Here is a 25,673-nt window from a genome sequence, read left to right as displayed (position 1 = left end):
GTAGACTACCTGCCCCACATTCACTGCCAGTGGTTTATTTGTGTGTCTGTGTTTGGTTTAGGCCTTTTTTTCCCCCCTCTCCTCCTCTTTGCTTTGGACGATTTCTTTGTGCGGCAGCTTACGTGACACGTGTGTTCTGCTCTGCGTGTAATCAATTGTGTTTGCATCTTCTGTGTCATCGCTGGACTGCTTGAGAGCTTATCTTGGGATTATTATGTGTCAGACCTACTTTTACCTTTTATCAGTATTTTTTTCTTTTATTCAGGATTTTCCATTCAGTCATCATCTTAATGAACACGTACATGTATTTTTTATTATTCCTCCCTTCATATTTAAGTCCACAGGCTTTTCTGGTAATCCCATCAGTTCGGCCTTACCCCTCCTAACCCAGCAACTCTCCTTCAGCCCCAGCAGTAATAAAAGAAATGCATAATCCAGTGTTTAGAAATATGAGATTTACTTGTTGGAATCTGGCGAGCCATGTTGGATTAAGAGTGGCCTAGGCTGGCCCAGAAGTGGTTGCTCTGTGCCCCCTGGTGATCACGGCTCCGGATGGATGGAGACGTAGGGAGGAATGTGTGAAAAAAAACCCAGGTTTGGATAGTAGAATAGCTCCAGTTGCTGAAATTCTAACGCTTCTTTTTAGATGTGATTAAAACAGGAGAAAATAGAGTGCAACAGATCAACAATAATGCTTCTTTTTGTCCAAATGATTTTGGCTCTGAAGTACAAGTGCACCCCGTGTCAGACATGAAAACGAGAAAATCGCCACACACCGTGCAGATGTGTCTTTGATTTCTTTTTCTGTGCGAGTGTGTGTGTGCGTATGAGGGTGATCAAGAGAGAAAGTGGGTGTGTGTGTGTGTGTGTGTGTGTGTGTGTGTGTGTGTGTGTTCGGGTTATTTATGGCTGCCAGGATTTGAGATGATAGAACAGGAAATTGGGCCGCTTTTTCCCCTTCCTATTTTACTGCACCCCGCTCATTTATTTAATACCCTCTAAAATGTAAATCCGTATGCACACATGCATCCTGGACAATGCCCCCGATGTGAATTTTATGTAAAACGTACCCATAACTCTAGTCTACGATGTAACATATGACTCTATGTAATTTCATTACGTAAAAGGGTTTTTTGTTTGTTGGAGAGCTGGATGTATGTGTGTGTGTGCGCTGTGCTGTGTGTATATGTGTGTGTGGGCATGTGTTGGGGGTTAAGAAGATAGAAGAAGTGATTATTAGTAAAGCCTTATGTTTGTTTGTGTCATGCCCGCGCACACTGCGTAGGGTCAGAGGGCGAATGTGTGTCAGCGTCAAGATCTGGGAAATGCAAAGCGGCCGGAGGCATTAAGTAAAGAGGAGAGCCTTTCATTGACATTAGAATAATCCAAGCAGTTTTCTTCTAAGGAGATTTTACCTTGCAGTCCACATTTACATATGAGGCCCAATACTAAAGGTCAGATCCCGATAATTTCTAATACTCTAAGTAATGTGAAACATGCGATATGACCTCAGCTTTGATTATGAGAAACATTAATGAAGATTAGAAATGTGCTTTATTTTGGTTGCCTGTTTTATTGCGGGATTTAAAAATAGCCGTACGAAATAATCCTATGCAATCACACATTTTATGTTTCTTAAAAAAAAAAAGATATTATGAGATTTTTTGTTTAGCATATGTGTGTTAGCTGGAATGTCACACATGGCCTCTGCTAGTTTCAGTGCACGTGTTTTGCATGTTTAATCCTCTATCTGCTTTTTACATACGCCATGTACAGTCAGTGTGCTGTCGGAAAACAAAGATGGCATGGCAATAAAAGAAAAAAACAAATACTTCCAAGGAATTTGTACGAATTTGGCCATAATTATGACATTTGTGGAAATTCTTTTGTATTAAATCCACTATAATACATAAATTCTAGTTAAAATCAAGTCAACAATAATTAAATATGTGATTATTCCCTTCTTTTCTTGGAAGAATTCATCACTGTAGTGTGTTCCAATAAATGTAAACATTATATTGTGCAGATATACACACCATTTATTAATGTGAGTCTGTAAGAGTTCACCAGTGTGTGTCTTTGTGGGTGCATGTTAGTATTTCAGCAGCTCTACTTACTTCTTCTATATGTGCCCCTCAAACAGTTAGTATAATTAGAGAATAAAGGTATTCAGTCAAGGCGTTCTTCTGGTACAGGCATTTCATTTCCCCTCTCATGACGTGAATAATGTCGTAAGAATTAAACAAACATAAACATAAATTAAACTGAGGTTACACAGAATACGCTTACAAATACAGAAATAAAATTTTAAAAATATACACATGCACGTACCTCATTGGCCGTATTAAGCAAAGGGAGTTCAAAGAAAAGAAACTTCAGTCTTCGTACGTAACTTACACCGGCGATGCTGCCACTCATTTCTGCTTCGACCATAATGTCCGTCAATTAAAATGAACCTGACGCTACCGCAACAAAAGAACATTAGTTCCACCAGATACATGTAAAAATGTATCCCTATGCGTCTGTTAATCGGTACATAGAAAAGAGCAAAATCCTCTTATTTATAATGCAAACTATTGTCGTTCTAATTAAAAATTATATCAACTTAATATGAATAATTAACATGAACTTAAACTGCATAAGTTGCTCAGATGGCAGCTACAGAGTGTTCCGCCTTTTTCTGCACTGATACATTAAGCTGCTCCTCTTTGTACAAGGAAATGTAAGTTTTCTCTTACAATTCTAGCTGCTGAAATGCACTGCAGCTGAAAACACAGACATACAACCCATCGTCCATGCTGTATCTTTCACCTTTTTGTCCTCTCTGTGTGGCTATATGGAACACACTGTACAAGCATGTGAACATCAGGGCTCATGCACAGGTGCAGGCCTTTTCTTTTATTAAGAAACTGCCAATCTATAATGTGGAAATCATGCTCTCTTCATATTGATCGGGGTTGCAGGGGTGGCGTGCAATGGCAGCGAGACCAAGAGGGTATTTGTACATAAATATTTGTGTGGTGTGTGTGTGTTTTTATGCGTCTTCGTATGTGTGTGTAGGCTGTACCAGACACTTCAGTCTATTGGATTGAGATTCATTCGCTATTTAAGGGTCAGGGTTCGGGCCACGTGTGCGTTGCATGCCTCTCTGATCAATACCGCCGCCACACATCCTGCCTGACCCCGGCATTTTGTCACCGTAAATCCCCCGGAGCTCCCTTTTCTCCTGTTCGCTACCCCTCCTCCTCCTCATCCTTCTTCTTTTTTTTTTTTTTTGCTTCTTAAGTCATTTAAAGAAGTGATGGAGTCAAGGGGGAGCACTTTGAGAGATCTAAATACATTTAATGTAGCCGAGGATGACCGTTTGATGGCTAATGCTCAGAGATTCAAGTGATGGTCTTGTCTCAGGAGGGATGGGCTGAGGTGGAGGTTTGGAGTGGCTCATCTGGTGATGACTCAGTGTCTTTGAGGTGAAAGTGGAAAATGGTTTTGATGTTGGAATCAGTGGGACGATAAGTAGTTTGATCTCAGTGGAAGACTTTACTGATTTGTTTAAGTGGAAGTGGAGTTTTTCAATTGATATACACCAATTAATGAGCTTGTACGACCAACCATGACCAAAGCACACTCAAAGTAAGGCTGCTATACCTCATCCTAGCAAATATAACGTACCTTTATTTTGAACCAAAACTTAATTTGTAATGTAACACAAATAGTGCTCTAAATTTGGAATTGAATGCCAATTGCTGATGCACAGAGCAGCTAAAGTTCTGTAATTTTAGTGTTTTTCAGGTGTTTTATTTCTAAATCTTATTCATTTGCAACTGAAATCATCATGGGCACACAAATTCATGCACAGACACACATACAAAAAAAATAAAAGCACATTTGCCCTTCCTTGCTGCCCTTCACACATCCTTCAGCCTGCTCCTCATTCCATACAAAATGCAAACAAGTTGCCCCTTCACCTCCCATTCCTTCTGCTCTACATACCTCCCTCCACCTCACCCCTCTTCCTTCCCCTCCATCCTTCCTTCCCCTCCATCTCCAGGTCGGCCGTGGCAGCCGTCACACCGTGCAGACGCGTCTACCTGTCCGCTTTGATATAGTGGCTTAAGGTCCGCCTAATGACCAAGGTCAGGGACGAACAATCTATTCAATCCACTCATTATTATTAAGGGCATAAATAAATTTAGATGGAAGACTGCACCTTGAACTTTGAACCTTTGCCCCGGGGCTGAAATTTATCTTTTTACCATTTTTCCCTGTTGCTTGGTGACAAAAGGTTGTCTCTTCTTCAACCTCTTCATCTCCCCTCGCCTCTTGTAGTCGCTGCTCCGAGTGTGCAACAAATCCATTAGCCGAATGAGATAAATGCTGCCACTTTACATATGCAATATTCAGAGATGCTGTTTTTCAAAAGAGTCAAAAATACCCTCTTCCAGTAGAGGCGGGTGTATCAGATTACCAGTGTATGACATGAAAAATGTTGTCTTAATATGTGAAAAAACAAAAATACACTTATCTTTTATTGAATTTCTGATGACAAGAGACACACTAATAGACCTATAACCTTTCTAATCACTCTTATTTATATTTAGTTTGTATTTATGCTCATTATAACATAAAAAAAACACAATTGGGTTGCAGATGAGTATAGATACTGTGCACACCGCCGTCTGTAAAGCTGGTTAATGCAACACCACAAACAGCGAGCAGAAGGTGAAAACAAGTAATTCTGTCCTACACCTGTGAGGTTTGGTTACAACATGTCAAATGAGAAGTTGCTGTATTTTAAATAGAGTTTAGAAGAGATTCCTTTCAGTACTCTTGAAACATGTATGGTTGTCTTTAAAAGAAAAAAGACTGTACCGTGCTGGTAAAGCCTGTGAAGCATAAAGAAAAAAAAAAACATAAAACAAATACAAAAAACCCCCAAAAATATGACACGACATGAAGAGTTGTGCACCATACTGTATTCCACTCCTGTATTAACAATAGTTCAGCGTCTCCCTCTTGTCTTTGTCCCTGATCTCCCCTCTCCCCTCCTCTGCGCCTCCCCCCCCCCTCCCCCTCGCCCTCCCCTACCCCCAGAAACCAAATTATAAAATCATCGAGAGCATGATGAGATTGCTGCTCGGTTATTAATCTTCAATAAATACATCTTGACCCAGGGATTAAGTGTATGCCCTCTCTACCCCCTTGTCCTCTCCACCCACCGTCACCCCTCCCACCCCAACACGCCACCCTCCACTCATCTCTGCAGAGATCCTTTGACATGAATTATGAAAAAAATAGAAGAGAAAGAAAACAAGAGCCAAGGGGTTGGGAGAGAGAGAGACAGAGAGAGAGAGAGAGAGAGAGAGGAGCTGGAACAAATGTTCCAACCTGGATTGAGTATTGGCGACTGATGGCAGCGACCTTGGGGGACCATCAGGCTGAAGCGGGATTACTTCTTCTTGCTGGGAGAGACAAATAGCATGGCAGGAAACACGCTCAGATAAAAACCTGTGCACCGACAGTATGTTGGGTCTAGATGTAACGCATGGAATTTAACAAGTGTTATTTTCCAGATGGTTGAAACATGTCAGAAAACCCAACACACATCTAACTGCAAAACTGCAAAACCACCGAATATGTTGCCAGAAAAATTAGTAAACTGAGATCCATGTAAACACACTGATAAACATGACCCTTTTGTTGTTGCATCATGTGATGATATCGCTCTGTTTTGTCAGGTCTAATGAGCTGGCTTCTGGCCTCATTGATTACCTGTTGCCACCCAGATGCAGCATCTAACAGGGGTGAGCAGGGGGGAGCGAGGCGAGGGCTAAATTGTGGATAGAGTTGGAAAATGTCAGTAAACATGCACTTGATTTACTCTTTTACACCTGCAACTGTCAACTGCAGTAGCATTAAAGAAAGAGTTATTCACTTTCTTGCCAAGAGCAGATGAGAAGGTCGATACAAGTGTTTCTGTAGACAATAATAACGAATAATAAAGCTTTATTTATGGAACAGAAAAGGACAAAATACAATGTGCTTGACAAAAAAAGAAGATAAAATTATGAAGAACAGTTTTAAAATGAAAAGCAAAGTATTAAGTAAGTGAGTTTCTTGGTAAAAGCAAGATTGAAAAGACAAGTTTTAAGTTGTCAAAAGCGAGGTACACTTCCACGTTTCAAATTAAATGCAGTTTTGCTTGTGGAGTCTGCATGTTTAGACAGTTACCATGTGCCAGATTTATCGTCTTTTTTTAATCTCGTTGCCCCTTTTTGCTTTATCTCCTCCTGCTTTTCCATACACAGGAGCCACTGGAATGGTTTTACATGCATCGGTCGGAGTCAGGAATGCGTGAACAGACAGCTAGTGAACCGTGAGAGGACATTTGTTGAATTTGACATAAAGTGTACGGAATACAACTGCATACTCCCCATTTCATGCCTTGTTTTCATACGGTGGGAGGAACCCCTCCCTACTAAATCCAGTTTAGTGATGATAACTTTAAGATGACATACATAGAGCATCAGGAAACAGTTAAGGAAAGAGGAAAGGCCAAACATGAACCTGCAGCACTGAGCAGATTTGTGCAAATTCTATTATCCAACTGTAAACCAGCCCCTCTAAAGTTCCCCATATAAGACACATTATATTATCACTGATGAACACATAACATACATTTACATGCTAACTTCAAATAGAGCCAGGTTAACTGTAGCTGTGCATGAATATAAACACAAGATGTTTGGCTTTTTTGGTCCAATATGTGCTGGATTTTTCTTGGACGATCACATTTCCACACTATTCACACCATTTTCACATAACTTCTTAACTGGAGAGTTTTAGAGGTGCTGCTTGTGGTGGATTTTACATTCAAACAGATGAATATCTAATCCCCTCCTGGCTGTAGCATCACAACAAACAGAGAACTAATAAGTCAGAATGAACAGGCATATTTTTGGATAATGTAATCCTCAATCTCTTTCCTTTTTTCCATTCTCATGGGGCAATATTCAAATTAAAACACTAACAGGCAAACGTTCAGGACTTGCCCTTTGCCTCTTTGCCTCCGTTTCATGCAGGCAACAAAACCCTCTGAGCACCGAGGGCTTCAGCGCCCCTCTCCTTTCTTTGCCACTTCAAATGCTGCCTTCAAAAGCAACAATTATCCTAAGTGATTTATCACCTCTTTCAGCTGGAGATCAGAACAGGCTATGCACCACGAAGACCCTCTTTGATGGTCACGACAGACACGTTGCAGCTGTGTTTCTCTAATACACTGCATCATCAGTTGGGTTTCTCTTAGCAGTATGTGGGTTTTCCAAGTTGTGGATGCAGGAATTCTCTGCCCCTCATTCCTCTCTGGCTCCTCTCCTGCTCGACGGTAGGGTGCGACAGCTGAGCAATGGCCTTCCCTGGGCATAGTGATAATTGAAAAGTGTGATGGCTGGCTGCTGGTATAGCGGCCATCTGTGAGTCTGAGTGGTTTGGGTGAGTGTTGTGTTCGTGGGCGGGGGAGGTCGAGGGTTATGTGAGAGCCAGACAGCCTCCCCCGGGGAGCTGTTAACACCTCATAGATGCCAAAAAGGCCCCCGAGATGGCCCTTCGCAGAGCCAAGGCTCCTAATGAGAAAAAGGGTGATTATCCCACTGTGAGGCAAATATGAGCACGTGCTGCTGTGAGTCCTGACAGCAGAAATAAAGAGGCAAAACACAGCAGGAATACGGCTGAAGCATCACTATTTAAAAATGTAAAAAACAGGTTTTCCACAGCCTAAGTGATCACGGTCAAACTGCAGGGATTTGAATGTAGATGGAAAATTTATTCCCCATAAAAAAATCAATTAATACCAAAATGATTACTCAGTTACACAGCTGATGCACGGATGATTCATTAAATCTAGATTTTATAATTATTTGTCTTCCATCAAAAAGCTTGGACAAGCAAAAGAGCTGTTGATTTTGCTTTGTTTTTATGACCAAAAATGTAATTCTTTTCATTTCAGAAAACAAGCAATCTCATTAGCAGCAGTAAAAAGTCTTTTTATTAAAATTCTCTATATCTTGTAATTGAGCAATTGTCAAAAGACACTTAGTGCTGACATTAATTTAAATCATCTCAACTTTTTTGTGGAATTTGATAAATATCACAAAGTTCACCTGCAGTTTAAAAGAAACTATAGAGCCCACGTTAAAGGTGACACTCGAACAAACACGCCACATGAAAATCAGTATGTGTCTCATGCACACACTCCCCGGTTAATGCCTGTATGAAGTGCTCTGATGATTGCATTAAAAATGACAAACATCTATAACGCCAGCTAGCAGGAGGAAGAGCCGAATGATACATTAGCCAATACATTTCCGATATGAATGCTGCTGAATGCATTTCAGTCAGCCATTGCAGACAGATTACCAGATATTGCATTCCTGTCTAAGAATGAAATGAAGAAATAATTATGCAGCCCCGTGGGTAATGGGAAGATGGAGCCGTGATAGATTTGATTAAAGCTGTCAGTGAAAACACACGCTAATGACCATGTTGATTAGTTGGATTGCTCTAATGCTGCTGCTGGTGCCATTAATCTACAGCATAAACAAAAGTATCATGTTGGTCAGTGCTGGCTGTGCAGTTTGTTTGCTTGTGTGTGCGTCCAGTAATGAAGACACTTCCTTTTTATTTTCTTTTTATATTGTGTAGCAAAACACATAAAGTTTAAAAAGTTATTTCTAAATAGGGATATAGAAGTAAAAATCCACTTTATCATTTATAAAATAGGCCATTATGCTGTCATGTCTTGACAAAAGCTAAAGCAAATCGCCGCAAATGATCTTCATTCCCTCTTTGTTGCTCACATCTAATTCTGTCTTTTCTTTTTATATTTCTGCCTCCACTCAAATACAAAGCCCTGCCCACCGCAGGATCTTATTCAATTAACACATTGCCTTAATTGATTGATCTGTGTACCACAGATAATCCACTGTGCTCCTCCCCCCTCCTCCCCCTTCTCTCTCTCCCCCCTCATCCCTTCATCCTTCCCCTCCTTCAGAGGTCCCAAAATGAAAAAAGAGCCCAGCGCTTCCACCATGCATACATTTGGACAGACGGACACACACACACACACACACACACACACACACACACACACACACACACACACACACACACACACACACATACGTCTGGTTCTTATATCCCCGTGGGGACTTACCATTGACTCCCATTCATATCTAACCCCGAACCCTTACCCTAACCCTAACCTTAACCAAGACCAAAACTATGCCTAACCCTAAAGAAACGTTTTTGCACTTTTACTTTTTTCAGTAACAACAACATGGCCAAGAAAACACTGTTTAAACTTGTGGGGACCGAAATGAGGTCCCCACAAGGGACATTGTTTTCGGTTTTCCTACAGTTGTGGGGACATTTGGTCCCCACAAGTATAGCCAGCACCTGAGGACACACACACACACACACACACACACACACACACACACACACACACACACACACACACACTAAGCAGCCTCCCCTCCGTTGCTGCTCCATTAGGTCTGAATTGTAGCTGTGATGTGTGGGACCCAAGGGAGGTGTTATTGTCAGACCTGATTTACTCAGCACCATCTGACACATGGGGCTGGGGGGCTTGTGAGTGTGTGTGTGTGTGTGTGTGTGTGTGTGTGTGTGTGTGTGTGTGTGTGTGTGTGTGTGTTTGCATTTGAGAGACAACAGGCGTACTGCCAGGCTTAGAGTCCTTTACAGAAAGGACAGTTAAAAGCAACAGTTTAACAGTAGCTGCAAAGCAATGAGCAGCCTTAACAGTCACTGCGATTTCATACTCTACACCCTGTAATTTATATTAGAGAAGTGCTATGCTGCCGCCACTTGTAAGTTTTGCAAGGAGCATATTTTTAATTTTGTGTGCAATTTGAAAAGTCGCAAGTGGACCCGTTTCACCCAAAGACTAAATGACATACTGTAGAAGATAAAACTTGTGCAACAATAGGATTTAAAAAACAAAAACAAAAAACATCCCCAACTCAAAATATATTTTGACATTTAGCATCCAGAAAAATAAAGTATATATGTTTTTCATATGATTAGTTATATATATATATATATATGTGTCACCATATCTGTTATTAAAGCATTTAACATTATTATTTTTTCATCATAAAAAAGTCTGTCTTTGAAATTGCTTGATAGATTTTACTGCTCATCCAACCACAGACTGAATCAAATTTTCTTTAGCTTCAGAAGCTTTGAATGCATTACATTATATGACAGCTTTTTGTGACACATTCAGTAGGAAAATAGAGCAAATAAAAGTGGTTCACATTCAGATATAATTTATTATGTTAGCAAAGCAAGCTGTTCTAATTTTTTGACAATTATAAGCACCAATATTTAAACAGTAAAAGCACAGGAGTCAGCTAAATAGTGAGTAAATAGTCTTTAAAAGATACTTCCAAAAATCAGATTACCATGTGTGTGGTCAGTTTGGTAATATTTTTTCTGGTAGCTAGAATAAAAGTGCGACTGCAGGCCCTCAGATAAGGAGAAAACCACACAATTTGTTGGCATTGTGGTTGATGCCGTTCATACAATTCTTGTGTGAGCTACCAATAACACTAAACCAGCAGTCAAACTAATTATTGAATCAAATTTAATTTGTGGTAAGTAAAAATAAAAAAATTAGTTTAAAAGGACAAATGCTGCTTAGAGGAGGAGAGTTTAGGACTGGAAAAAGAAAAAAATGCATGAAAATAACAGTAGTTTGTGCTGACATTTACAAATGTTTCTGTTTTCCATTATTCCAAAAATTGACTGAATGCTCGGTTTTTCATAATAGCATTTATAATTAAATGTAATAATAAAGGAAAAATAAAGTATTCACTCTCATGCTGTAGATTACATTAGAAATCTGATGATCTCATGCCAACCAGAAGGACGTTAGCTCAAAGACTGTAAACAAGAGGCTTAGACCTAATCCAGACAATTAGTCACTTTTACCCTATTTTTGTTAAGGAAACATATATCATTGTAATTATTATGTACATTTTTATGAAAGAAATTTGGACAAAGCCAACTGAGCTAACTGTCTCTTGTTTGTAGTTTAATATTAATCTTCTCATTCATGATTTAGCATTACAGTGGGTTAAGATTTTAATATTTTCAGTCAGAGTAACTGTCTCAAAAACTGCTCCAAATTCTGACAGAGATCTTGCAAATAAGTCAAGAATAAGGTGGCCTTCAATTTGCTGTTTACCACAGCACAACACTAAAATCCCTCGACCTAATAGCGAGCAGTTCTTACTATTTATGTATTTATTTATTATGCACTAAGAGATTATTGATCGATTTTGTTGCAAATTTGCAATGCAAAGAAAGAAATTTTACTTTATGAGAGACATTTTGGTTGACAGTGCATTATTTTGTTTGTGTTTCAGAATTTCTTTTTCCACTTGTTTCCTCAATTTGAAATTAACTTTGTACATGCTGCTGTATTATGTTACATTTCCCTCCGTCTCTGTTTTCTTCCTCATTGTGATGCCAACTTTAAACTGTTGACTCTAATGCCTCCCTTAAAAACCCTTTTGTGTGTCAGTCAGTCAGTCTTAAACAACCCATCTGACAAATTGCAATACTCACCTTAATCTAATTCCTTTCTCAGAAAATGGTGGGTTTCCAACCTAATCTGAAAGAGTGGGCTGAGATAATCCCAGTTATTTGCTTAGAAGAGTTCATCCCGTGGTCACTAAAATCTCACACCTGCTGTGTGACGAGGCCAGGAGTGGAGGTAAAGAAAAGCAGGATCCTTCACAGAGAAATAATTTAATCGATGCCATTAAGCCGACAAATTCAAAGGCTTCTCAGAGTTCTGCAAATGCCTGTAGCTGCAGCACAGGTGTCCTCTTGCTAGGCTTTGACAGCACGACGCCTTCACTGACCTAAGCAGAACCACAATCAACAGCTTCGGGACTTTTAGGCAAATTGCCTCCTGTCTGCAACAAATCAGCCTTTCCAGCCTCAAATACAAACAGCCCAGTAAACTGACCACGGCGGTGTTGTAGCAGATTAACACAGCCTTTGACTCTTCACTCTCACCCCCTTACTGCCTCTGCCAAACACTCTTTGGGTCCGGTTACACACCTGTTGCTTCAGTGAGGCAACACTGATACCTGCTGCTCAGCTGGACGGATTGAGCTGAATATCCTGTCTGGTGTTCCTTTTCTTGTTTTGGCAACCTGAGGAGCAGAGCAGGCAGCCATTAATGGTGGAGGAAGTTGGAGGTTCAAAACAAAGGGGTTGGAGGACAGCTGGCTATCGCCTCATGAATGTCATATTTTATGGATCTGCGCAGGAAGTTGCACAATATAAATACATGCACTTAGCAAGTTAGCAACTTGGCAAGCGTGGAATAGTATTTACTTTGGATGCGTTGTCTAGAAAAAAATGATAGAAAGCAGTTGAAAAACATCCTTTGCGGAATTTTGCATGAATGCAGAGATCATTTTTGCCTTAATTCTGCTTGATAATTTAATCTACACCAAAGCACTTTATGTCGTTTGTTGTCTTGTGTATTATAACATAAAACTACATCTGATAAAACTAGTAGAAACTGAAAATGAGAAGATATTTTAACTGTAAAACATCACAGAAACCCCTAAGGAAAAGTTAAAAACACAAAAAAAATTAAAATACATTTCCACCACTGGCTATCAAAATACACAAATTTGATTTACATGTTTAGGATGCTTCAATTAAAGCTAAAATCCCGGAAATCCACAAATAGCCACTGCTTTACCAAAGCATCACATATTGTTTAAAGATAGTAAGATTGCACCCATCACTATTAATTAAAAAACCCAAAACCAAGCAAACAAACAAAAAAACATGCATTAAGTTACTATTGTTTAAAAAGAATAGCATGACGGCTTAAAATATTGTGAATGACATCATCGATCCATGTATCAATACCTGCAACCATGCCAAGGTGCACCGTACACACACACTGTACCACAAACTCAAATAAGCAAATACATAAACATGCAATTGCACACACATGCACTCTCATGCACTCTCTCACACACACACACACACACACACACACACACACACACACACACACACACACACACACATTACTGTTTAATCTATTTAATTGAAGCTGACTTTGAATAACTAAACAAATGAGGAAATTCACAAGGGGCACTTGATCCCTTCTTGGATAATGGATTGGAGATTCCTTTCCCATAGGGGCATTTGGGCAAACAAGACTCAGTAATCTCTGAATTGATGAGTTGACTGCATCAAATTTCTCCACTAAAGAGCTGTTGAACCCCTGATACAGTGTTGGTAGTTAGCCAGGCGCTCAATTTGCAGACACAGGCAGAACTGCAGGCCTCGCTCTGGTTTCACTATCAGCGCCGCGATATGCTGAAGATATACATGGTAGATATAAAGAGTAGCTGCAGCATGTAAGATGTAAGATAAATGCAAAGGATGACTGCTTTGTTTGGCGGCTCTAGTTTCCTGTCAACTTGTCAACTGGTGCAAATTACTTCAAGTGTGTCCGAAATATTATCATCTGCAGTCTTAAATCTCCCAAATGACTGCACTAAAGCACTTCAAAGGGCCCTCGTTACTCATTTTGTCTCTTATGATGCACGATTTCATGGACAAACCAAAAAGGATCGAACTCCATTTTGATTTAGGTGACAAATTTATTAAAGTCCTGTCATTTAATTAGGAATCATCATCATCATCATCATCATCATCATTACCAGAGGGAATAAATAAGACATAAAACATTTTCCACATAAACAAACATATACATCAGACACCCCCGGATGCTACAGTTCTTCCTCGGGGGCCGGTTTTCAGTAGAACGAAACGAACAAGACACATCTGAGAACACACAAATGCATAGAAGTAATTGGACCCCTAGGTACCATTTAAGACAACATCTACATTTTTGCCTATATCCCTGTTCAACAATGTACAAAGTCCTCATATGCGGGTTCTTATTCATGTCCAAGAAGGGGTTTGTATAAAAATAAAGTCTCCACAATGATAAACCATTATATTTATATATATATAGACATTTGGCAGCAACCAGATATTTAAAGACTCTGAATGTTGAACTGAATTCTGCACCTGAACACGCTGTAAGTTAACAAAGAGCAGTGGGAGAACAAAGAGGTGAAAATCCAATTGGTGGATGTCTAAACTTTCTCTGTGTGGGGTCTATGTTGTTCTGAAAGGGCTTATCATGGTATCTGAACATGGAATTTTTTTCTGACAGATTCCTTGCTTTGCACACAGTCTCACTACTGAACGACAACTGTTAGGCCAAGTGCTTTTAAAAGAGGGACATTTTCTTCCTTACTTCCATCCAGATCACATGTATCGAATGGATCTTTCAGTCAGATATCGGCGAGATCCAAGGACAGCAGTCTACTCCTTTACACAATCACTGTCCTGCGTGACTATTTTCCAATTCTTAAAATCCAACAGAAGACACAAAAAGCTAAGAAAAAAAAAAGTAGTTTCTTGTTGTTGACCAATCAAAACTGCCCGTGGTCCACTTCGTCTAACCAGGAAGCAGGACTGGCTGGAAAATCGGGGTATCCTCCGCTGCTGCCGGTGGAGAGGTCCGAGCTGGGGCCGTTGGCTGCCCCCATGGAAACTCTCACGGCAGGGTTGATCCCGGGACCGCCGCCCTGGGTCATGATCGACAGGCCGGAGTCGGGGTAGACGAGGCTGGAGATGAGGGGCTGGTGTCTGGGTAGCACCTGCAGCGACCCCGGCGACTGAGGAAGGCCGTAGGGGCTGTTGGAGCGGATGTCGTGGTACTGGTCTTGAGACGGGAGCACGCTGTGCTCCAGGGGGAAGGAGCTGTTGTTGTTGCCACCTTGGCGGCCGCCCATTGCTGGAGAGGACTCGCTCAGGCTGCTGTAGATGCCGTTAGTGTGGCCAAGCTCGGACATGGGTGGTTCATCTGTGCAACAATGACGAGAAGGGGTAATTTAGGTCGGTGTGCTCCATACTTTTCTAATGGCAGCAACCACAAGAGCATTTGAAAAAGCAATTCAAAGGGTTCAGTTTCAAGAAATCTACTCCAATAAGAGTGGAGTCAGACACTTCATAAAAAGTATTGTGCGGTTAGTGAGCCAGTTAGTGAGGAGACAAGAGGAGAGGTCACCAATTGGAGAAAATTGAAAGCAGCTTGAGGATCAGTTGTGGAAGCATGAGCTAGCTAATGTGTCAGCTGTTGTGCTTCTCATTTATCCACCAGCGAGGCATCCACGACTGCAAGTAGTTTCTCACATCAACAAGCTTGAATTTTTGCTGGTGTTTTGGGGCCTATAGACATTCACCACAACTACTCAAAATGAGGATGAAAAACAGGAACTTTGTAAATATTTTAACCCCTGTTATGGCTGATCAACAATTTCTGGCTGTTATTGATATACAGGAAGAAAGCAAAATGTGTTTTTCCACGAGAAGATGAAACTCTTAGTTGAAACGCAACAGTGGGTGTATTTTCTGTTTGTTTCTGCATTTATTCTATGAATACAAATTACATTTTTTTGATATTCTATGGCCCATTATCTCAGCTGATTGCACACAAGTGCAAATAGCAACAATAATGATGGCTTTAGAAATGAAAAAAATAGTTGTTGTTTTTTTTTTATAAAAGCATGACAAAGAGCCAACATGTATATTAAAGTTAGTATTAAAGTTAAATGCTTTTGACATGTCACTAAATTAAAAGGCAAGGATAAAAAAAGTGATTCTATGTTTGATGTCACACTGAAACATTTAAATGAATGGAGTCCTCTTTATGTGATTAGTAATACCTAACGTCCTAATATGGCATACTGAAGTGACTGCAGCTTTGGTCATTTTTTTTTTTCCATGTGGTTGACTCTACCTGTGAAGGACACCTCTGCGTCGCTGTCCATGCCCTCTTCCTGGATGCTGTCCTTGTCGGATTTCGAGCTTCCTCGTGACCTCTTCATGTTGCGAAAGTACTGCCCCCATCTCTGGCGGCCAGCGTCTTTTTTCAGCCTTTTCTCTTTAGCTCGCCTGTTCTGGAACCAAACCTGGAGGGTAACAAAAGAAAAAACATGAGAAAAAAAGAGGTCTGAGTATACAATAGATTAAAAAAAAAACCACACACATTTCTTTTAAAGTGACTTGATGTATAGCTCATAAATTACTCCTAGACACAGTTGAAAATGAATTAAAATCAACACGTTTAGTCATGTGTATACGGTTCTCCCCTTTTAGAGGACCACAGGTAAACAAACATTGTTTTAGTCATCATGCCTCTCACAAACAAGTCTATATCCAAAGTCCACTGCTCTCTCCTGGATGCACGTATTATGCTTTAAAGCATTAAAACAAAATTAATGTTCAAGGACTGTCCTGACAGCACTTCACGCCTTTGTGAGTCCAAGTGGGAGACTGGAGCAGCGACACTGAACAGTAATCCTGAGGCCAGCGTCTCTTGCATTAGATTTATCATGCATTTAATTAACTTCACGACAGCTACAAGTTGTCCTCACCCGAAGGAGCAGACAGGTTAGCATGCCAGTGGCTTAAATTATTCAAAATTTTCTAGATTCGCATTTGATCTTATCTCATTTTTGAGCTTGTTCATTGCTGTACAAGGTGGCCTAAATTTACACCGTCTATTTTCTCACCGTCTGCAAAAATCAGATACTAAATATAAAAATGCCTTGTGTCTTAATAATTTTATCTTGCACACAAAATTAATTAATTTCCGTGACAAGCACAAAAAGCAGTTTTACATTCTTCTTAATGATATTCCACCCTGAGTGAACCCTCTTCACCCCTTCCCTTTCACTGAATAATGAGGAGCATTTTAGTGGCTTCTGTCTCTACTTTTGTCCTTGCAAATAAAACAATATATATGACCACCACCTAGCAACCAGCGCGAGGCTCTCCAGCGGCAGACAATATGCGGGGGGCCCTCTTAGCATTGTTAACGAGCTTGCACTTAAACCGTGCTGACTTTCATGTGGACTTCATTTTACTCCATCCAGCCATAAATTCCTCCCCCAACACACACGCGCTTCTCCGTACAGTACACTTGTGCCAGATCAGCCACAATTGTCTCTTGATAATGAAGTCCGGACACTAATGGAAGAGCCCTTAATGGATAATAATATACTTTACCTGCACAACCCGCATATCCAGGCCTGTTTCTGACGATAGCTGCTCTCTGACGTGGCGAGCTGGTTTGGGAGAGTTATTGTAAGCATTCTTCAGGGTTTCCAGCTGTTTAGCAGTGATGGTTGTTCGTGGCCTTTTTGCTGTCGAGTCTGCTTCTGAAAGATGGATACACAACGTGCAATGTTAGCCGACTCTCAGAAGGCATTATTCTGATGATATTTTCACTCCTGCAGTGCTTAAATTCTTTGCTGGAAAGAAGGGAGAGTAGAATTTTCCCATACAGTCAACGTGACGTGAGCTGTTTCAGCAGCATGAAAGTCTTTGAGGGAAACGCACATTATTCACCACAGCAAACTGCTCCCACAGAACTCGTATAATATACAACTTTGCAATTTAGCATGCATTGGTAAGTTCACTCGTGCCTATAAACCCTAAACTGGCACCCCGTGCATAATTGCATCGTGTCTGCACATCTGCTCGCCAGCACAGCAAAATACAGAAAACCATCATCCAAATGGATGCCGCCCAAGTAATTGCGCCCTGTCATTAGTAAAATAAACGTGTGTGTTTTTTGTGAAAACTTGTGTTAACTCGCTGCGTAAATCAGCGCTTGGTGTCCAGCAGTAAATTCAAACAAACAGATGGGGAGATAAAACTCCACCATGGCCGGCCTGCTCTACCAGGAATGAGCCTGATGGGATTTCTCAGCAGAGAGGTAAAGTAGACCATTGATATGATCAGTGTTAGAGCCAACTACATAATTCAAAACAATGTCATCAGTCTATTATTACTGCTTCTAACAGCACAACACTACATACCACATTTGACACAATTGTTTCCTACTACCTGTCAAATTCACTTTAAACACTTTAAATCACTGTGACTTGAAATGTGTAAATATTGTATATTGAATTTTAACTACATTTGTTATTTCTACAGATTTTAAAATGAGAAATGTTTTTCTGTTATAGTATTGTACAGCAGGTTTTTCAGAGTATATACTAACCTTTAATGGTAACGATACTAACCTGCCTGTCCTGTCTTTTTGTATTTCTGTTGTTATATGTAAGCTACCAAACACATAAAGTATCCATCTATCTATCCATCTATCTCAAAGCCCTTGTGAATACTGAAACCGCTCGGTTGCCAGTACATGACTGTAGATACAAAAAATCCATAAACATTATGCCTTTGCTGTTCAGTGGTTTCATAACGAGTGACATTAATTAAACATATAAGAACCTATAATATGATTAGAATATTTGGGTAATATCCATATAAGATTTTGTTGACAAGTTGGTGAGCAAGTAAATATGTTATTATTGGTTTTTTTGCGCTTTCAGTTGTTTTAGTGTGTTTTTTTTAACCTTATAAACAGTCAAATTCTCATTTCTGGTTGGATTTTAATTATGGCTGATGACCCAATACACCTGATAATGAACAAGAAAATAAGACTATGAAGAATACCATGAAAAACACTACTTTTTCTGGGATGTTCTCATAAAAACATTCGTTTTTAAAACATTTTGATATTAAAATCCTTTTAGTTCAAGAGCTCCTCCATCTATTACAAGAATAAACACAATACTGTATTATCCCCATGTTGTAAATAGATAATAATGAACACTGCATACAAGGACACAGAGATATTTCTGTGCACCACTGAGCTCCCATCTTCTCCCACATGGATCTACGCGCATTTCTCTCTTACAGTCTCTCTCCTCTGGCGGCACCATAATAAGAGTTATTGAAAGCTGATCCCTTCAGGCGCAGAGTGCAAGTGCAAGCCTCCTGGCCTCCACTTTACGCAGTTTAGTATCGATTGGGTTGCAGGCAATGATGCAATTAGCGCAGTTGGGTCAAAGTTTATGGATGACCTCACCGTCGCGTCAAAAGCGCACAACTCAGAGTGGATGAAGCAAAACCTGCACACTCTAACATTTATACAAGTTTTCGTTCCTTGCTGCGTATCTCACCTCTCTGTTTGGCCGTCTCGTAGTCAGCCTTGCAGACCAGCCTGCTGTCCTCCATCAGGTAGTACTCGTCACCTGTGGCCAGCTGCCTCTTGCACACGATGCAGGCGAAACAGTGCAGGTGGTAGACGAAGTCCTGCGCTCTCCTCACCACCTGTGTGGGCGGTATCCCCTGCTGACACGCTGCGCACTTGGTCCCGAATCTCCTTTTGGGAAATTAGACGGTTTGTCATCAATACATAACAACTTTTACTAATAATGATATGAATTTTACATCACAACCATCTGGCGTACATTTCTTTTCTGTCTACTCACTTGAAGAAATCGTCTTTGCAGTACACGCTGTCCCCCCTGCTGAAGCACTTGTCGGCCAGTTGCGCCTGGCAGTCGCTGCATTTGAGGCACTTGCTGTGCCAGTGGCGATCCAGCACTTTGAGGATGAAGCGGTCTACGATGTGCTGATTGCAGCCGGCACACACTGGGATTTCTGCGAGGAGTCAAGAAGGAATCACATCAGCACGTTAAACGACACGAGGGGAGCTTGTCACAGACGCGCAAAATGACACCCGAGCCTTCTGATTGTGCGTAATATGCGCACATGGCTGCCAAAATCGAAAATAATAATCTGTTAATGGACACAGCTGTTTAATTATGCAAGACTGCCAATAAGAAGGCAACACGGTATATGGTTAAAATAAAGATCAGCAGCGTGAAAACACACAGGATAGGAAATATGTGAGCTCAACTTTCTAATTTTGTGCTCATTTTCTTTCCTTGTTTTATCGTTTTTGTTGTTGCCAATTTAGTCATTTAATTATTCTGAATTATTTCAGAAAAACACTTGATCTCGACGGTAAAATACACACAACATGGAAAAAAAATAAGAAAAGAATATTGCTCATGCTCATAGTTTATGAAACTGTTGGAACGGGTTTGTTATTATCTATATCTATTTATCTAAATATGGCATATATTTCTTTTTTATTAAAGAAAAACATTAAATAAGATGACTGAATGCCCACTTTCAAGTTACAGTTTGTATACGAAGATCTCATATATAATAGACCCTGCCCAAATAATGCACTCCGAGAATATGGAGATGAGAATTAAAATATTCTCTTAGTCTGTTTCTGTTGCATATAATCGGAAAAAAGAACTGTCCTGACGCTGTCATTAATCACGGGTCTAAAATCTAAAACCATATATTCTTCAATGATTTATTTATTTGTAATTTTAAATGTCAGAAGTAAGCGCTGGAGGGTTTAGTCTGCTCAAAATAGACTTTCTTATATGACGACTGGTGTATAGATGGTTAAATTTAAAAAAAAAACACAACAACAACATGCTGTAAAATGATTAAAATAAATACTAATTTCTGACTGTATGAATAAATAAACAACTAAACTACTTCCAAATGCGTTAAGGATATAAATGGACACTCACACATTAATTCTGTCTGTATTTTATACTGAAGGAAATAAGAATGATTCGCACATGATGGCCACTCTGCGTAAATCCAACTGTACACACCCACCTCGTTAAAGAAAAAAAAATCTAATTATTGGAGGCTTTTGATTATTTTTTGTCAAATAAAATGTACTGCAACATCTCAGAATTAACAGCTTATTCATTGCACTTCTGCTGTACATTTGACATGCTTAATCATCTGCAGCCCACGTTTACACAAAGCCAGTTCCAAATATCCAAACAGGCCCACATGACGTAATAAAACTTCTTTCGAGGTAAGCAAACACAACTCTTTTAGAAAGCTGTCGTCCCTTCAAGACATTTTAATATATATAACAAAGAAAACAACCAAAGTGAAAATAAGGACAACTCAAATGCCAGGTGAGACGATAGCAGGCCTCTTTATTACTAATTAAACGAAGCTCAAGCACTTCATATTCCATCCGCGCAAGGAATCGCATTCCTATTGTTCTGCCGTGGACAATTCATAAAACATGAATGAGCCATTTCTTCTGGCATCACCGCCAGCAAGCCCTTGCACAAGTGCGGTGGGCAGCCACGTCGAGCAGGTGTATCCAGGTCATCATTAATTCAGTGCGCTCTGTAAAACTAGAAAGCTGCTGCGGCCGGCAGTCTCACGGCACAAAAAACACACGGCGTCCGAGCAATTTTTTTCTCCACTGCACTTGGAATATTTGAATTATATAAACGTTTGCAGATGTTAATCAAAATATTAATTTAATTCAAGAGGAGGAGAGATTGAATGCGTGTAAAAATTTCTGCATGACTGTTCAAAAAAGGTGGGAGCATGGCTGTATTAATCAGAAACATATTACAGAAAAAAAAGCTGATATGAGGTGTTTTACGCACAGCGTGTGGTTGATTCTGTAATTTCCAAGCTTCTGAATGCTAACAACAAATATTTATTCAGACCTTAAAATGCGCAAAACCTGTTTCCAAATTAAACTGTGTAAAATATGAGTGAAGAAATCTAAAGAACCGTTCAGACAAAACAGAAACTGATGCGTAAAATTGCATTTGCGCATATGGAGCAACGAAAATGGCACATGACAATTTCCCAAAAGGAATTTTTACAGCTGTGTAGCATCCATCATCCAGAACCATGTATACAGACTGCAATTAGTCCTACAGGCCTATTTAAAGACCACGACGTGAGATCACACACAGATATATGTACTAAAAGAAGTAATAAAACGAATCAAGTGATCCTATCTGATTTACCTTTTCGTAACTCCTCGCTGTGCGACAACAGAGCAAACAGCATCTCCGTGTTATTCGCTGCCTCTTTCGGAGAGTTGCGCTCACCGTGCCCATCCATTGTTCATGATTTACGCTCACATCAATGCAAACCTGTCTTAACTCGCGTCCATCCACACACGCACGCACAGGTGTTGTCGAATTTGTGTAACTCCAAAGGGGAGCACGAGTGTGTCAGCGGACTTTGCTTTTCTGCTCCAAGCCTGTGGCAGGATTACGCTGCGCCGTTTCCCGGGCGACGGGGAGATAGATTAACATCACCTTACTGAGTACCTTACCCGGAAGAGGAATAAGCAGCAGCTGAGGGGGAGAAACCAATGGAGTTTCAGCACCCAGAGACGCACTACGTACTAACCTATTACTTTAAAAACGAGAAAATATCGAAAATGGTTTTACTTCCCTTTTCAATTAGGTTAAAATCACTTTATCTAAAACAGCCCACACTTACTCAATTCTGAAATCTCTTTACGCTGTCATATTTTAGTTTTCCAAATCACACTGAACCATATGGTGCCAAAAACTTTTATCATTGATCTGCTCAGATATAAGAGAGAAAAATAGAAGATACGTTCATGTTCAAAAACAGATTCAAATGGCATTTTCGAAAAGTGAATTATATATATCCTAGAAAGCGTGGCATTTTGGCAACAGATTTTTGCTCACCTATTAGTGCAAATTATTCTCTTAGAACTGCAAACAAATGAATTAAGGTAGAAGAGGAGATTTTAATAACATTAATGTTTTGAGGGACGTGATGTGAGAAGAACATGGAAACATTAAACTCATGGTGTTGCTGATTTATTTGGAAATGTAGCAAAGAGGTTTTTTTTTTTCACGCTAGTGTGCGCCCTAACACTCATTTTTTTATGTTAGATTCCATTGGTGCCATGCGTAAAGGGCCTAAGGAGAACGCTACAGGCTGTTATTTGTCATTTCCCCCTGCAGTATTTATATATTTTTAAAAAAACTAAATAACAATCATCATGAATAATGTTATATTCTTACCAAATTATTAAATTTAGATAAACAAAAATTTCGTTAATTAATTTTCTTTACATTATTCTTGGTTTAATGTGTACTTATAACCTCCGTATTAGTCCGATTTTAAATAAGCGCTTTTAAATACACACACGGGCTCACACACAATCTTCATTTCATGTGTGCTGAGTGCTCAAAGACAAGTGTTTATTTAGGGGAGAGATTGGCTGTTCAATAACATGTTGATCGGGCCAGCACCCCAATGAATTTTATTGACACTGATCTTTGGCACAAAAGAGCGCCTGGGGAAATCACGGAGTGGTGCCACACGCGGCCGGAGCGCTGATGAATCTAAAATCAATGTCCCATTTGCCTGCATTTCAGAAGTATATGAAAGACGTTTTGGAGAAAGGTGTGGGGTTCATGAGTGCTCCTCTTACTTTCCAGCTTTGTAATAATTTTTATGTCGTATTGATCGCTCACTTTTGAGGGGGGCGAGCCGACAGTAATGTGACAACAAAGCCATAAAAAGGCCATCAGAGTAATGGTCAGTCAGTTAGAGAAAGTCGTAGGGATGATAAAACAAATATACGCTTTTTATTTGTTTGTTTGAGTTTTTGCTTTAGAGGGAACAAAAAAGACCGGAAATCAGCTGCGTAAAATGCTCTTTTGGAGTCTATATTCTTCCTTATTTCAGACATATTTATTTCAAATAAGATGGTGAGTGTTTAGTCATAATAATATTCCAGAGAAAGACTCAAGTAAATTGTTAACTTTTTGGATTAGCTACATCTACAATGCACTAAAAATGGAACCATTTCTGCACACTTCCTCCCTCAGGTGTCCCACCTGTCAGGGCAGGAATGTGACACCTGTTGAGTTTGAGTTCGTGTCTCTGGACTGCGGCTTTCTATCCTTTCTTTTTGCGCCTGCTGGCAGTCTGTCGCACACCCGCAAAGAGGCTGCTGTCTCCCACGGCGGGTCCGGTGCGCTCTCCCTCTCTCTCCCTCTGTATCCCCGCCGCCCCTGCGCTCCCGTGACAACCGCAGGCGGGTGTGAAATGACAACACGCGCATAACATCTGTTCGTGTGGTTCTCCAACAATGAAAACTCATTACGGATTCATAACGTCTCCCACACGCAGCGTTCAAGGGGCGCCTCGAAGCAGTCTACGTGCATCAGTGTAGCTGGATGACGGATTTCCTGCAACTTTTATCTCACTTTTTACGTCCTATTCGACCTATTTCACAAACAACTACTTCAAAAGTTCGTATCCTTGTGTTAGGAGGGTTTACAGCCTCAATTTCGTGGCTGTCAGAGTTCACTTAACAAAACCTTTAGTCCTGCTGTGCTGATTTGCTGCATTATCCTCTGTTTCACACCCAACCGTGACTCATCCACGCAGCGCATTACGCAAAATTAAAACTGCGGTATTCAGCAGCGTTTTGTGTTTCTATTGACAGTGAAAATAGTAAACTTGGTTTCTTACCTTGGCCTGAACCGTACCGGGAGAAATTCCCGGTGTTTTGACAACTTGACCCCGGGTGTTCAAGCAGCATTGTGAAGATGCTCCAACCGCAGAAAGCAGAAAACCGCTGCGATTTTTAAGCTATTAACACTGCAACAATGGACTCAAAGCAGCACTTTCCCGGCGATTTATCCTCTCGACAGTGTCTCGAGGTCTCTTCGATTACGGTTTGATTTCTGCAAAATGTCAAAAAAGGACTTCTGCGGATCTTTCTCCTTTCATGTGCCGCCGGGGACGCAAACTTCGAATAGGCCAGTTCATCAAGACTTGCTCCTGGCTGCCTTGTTGGTAAGATGAGGGTCGGGTGGCAGTGGAAAATGTCTGACCATTAGCGGCGTCAGCTGACCTGACTGTGAGCCGCAACTTTACTTCTACTAAAATAAGCGGCGGTCAGCAGCGCTGCCTCTGTCCAAGGTGCTGAAAGGGGAGTTTCTCTAAACAGGCTGGAGGGGGGGGGGGGGGGGGGGGGGGGGGGTGTGCTGCTCCTATATCCCCAGAGGATAGCTTTAAGCGCGCCCACACACACAAACCACACACACATACGAACTTGCCCTCCCATCTCTCTCTCCTTATCTATGTTGTGTTGCACGTGTCTGTCTTTCAAGACGCACAATGGAGCAATTGGGCATCACTCGGCTCATTGTTGTGGTGCGTTTCCATCGCTGCGTCTCTCTTTTGTTTGGTTAAAAATAGACCCGCATGACATTAATGATACAAGTGGACGGAGCGAACACGCCGTTATGTTGGGAGTGTGTGGTGCTGCAGCCCGGTGTCACGTTGGGTGCTGCGTCTTAAAACATTCCTGTTCTTTTAAATGGTGTGTTAAACTGAAGTGCAGAAGAGGATGGTAAAAATGTGTTTTCATCAGGTGTTTTTTTTTTTTTTTTTTTTTGAAGAACACTGTTTATTTATCTCGATACACTTAATACCTACGACTGGCAACACTTTTCGATCTCTATGTCATTGTTTACTGTTATGGGCTAAAGTAAAACTACTTGTATGTGAAAAGCTACTTGGGAATAAAACCTTTCTGATTCTGATTTTGTTTTTCTGCAGTCAAATTGAGAAATCTTACCACTCACAAACATCTCATAATATAAAGTAGCAAAATGATTTAGTAGTTAATAGATGGGAATGGTAAAATTAGCTTGAATCTGCAACTAAAACGCATTTTTTCTATCGTTTTTTTTTTAACTGAACGCAAAATTTCAGGTCAACACAGCCCTGTGCAGCTATTTGGC

At 40.4% G+C, this 25,673-nt stretch overlaps 2 protein-coding genes across 3 annotated transcripts in view; both read right to left on the bottom strand.

The window, feature by feature from the left end:
• LOC110957866 (transmembrane protein 250) overlaps positions 1-2,438 on the bottom strand; it is a 31,120-nt gene extending 28,682 nt beyond the window's left edge. Inside the window, exon 1 of the mRNA XM_022204091.2 lies at positions 2,332-2,438. The gene's annotated coding sequence lies outside the window, so the exon portion shown is untranslated. The remainder of the gene's footprint in view (positions 1-2,331) is intronic.
• Positions 2,439-13,713: 11,275 nt separating this feature from the next.
• On the bottom strand, positions 13,714-24,784 carry lhx3 (LIM homeobox 3). Of its 2 annotated transcripts, none has more exons than XM_022203505.2 (6): positions 24,394-24,784; positions 19,497-19,668; positions 19,185-19,387; positions 17,212-17,363; positions 15,941-16,112; positions 13,714-15,004 (listed from the first exon to the last, which is right to left on the bottom strand). In XM_022203505.2, exons 1-6 carry the CDS (start codon positions 24,461-24,463, stop codon positions 14,571-14,573), a joined length of 1,203 nt encoding a protein of 400 aa, XP_022059197.1. In that variant the 5' UTR covers positions 24,464-24,784; the 3' UTR covers positions 13,714-14,570. The 2 variants fall into 2 exon arrangements, with proteins under 2 accessions (XP_022059197.1, XP_022059205.1); XM_022203513.2 differs by lacking the exon at positions 24,394-24,784 and adding an exon at positions 21,891-22,182.
• Between the last annotated feature and the right edge of the window lie 889 nt (positions 24,785-25,673).

Source organism: Acanthochromis polyacanthus, chromosome 18, assembly GCF_021347895.1.
Source record: "Acanthochromis polyacanthus isolate Apoly-LR-REF ecotype Palm Island chromosome 18, KAUST_Apoly_ChrSc, whole genome shotgun sequence".
In the NCBI taxonomy this organism is placed as follows: Eukaryota; Metazoa; Chordata; class Actinopteri; family Pomacentridae; genus Acanthochromis; species Acanthochromis polyacanthus.
The sequence above is the reverse complement of the archived record's forward strand: the minus strand, read 5'-3'. Positions and strand labels throughout refer to the sequence as shown.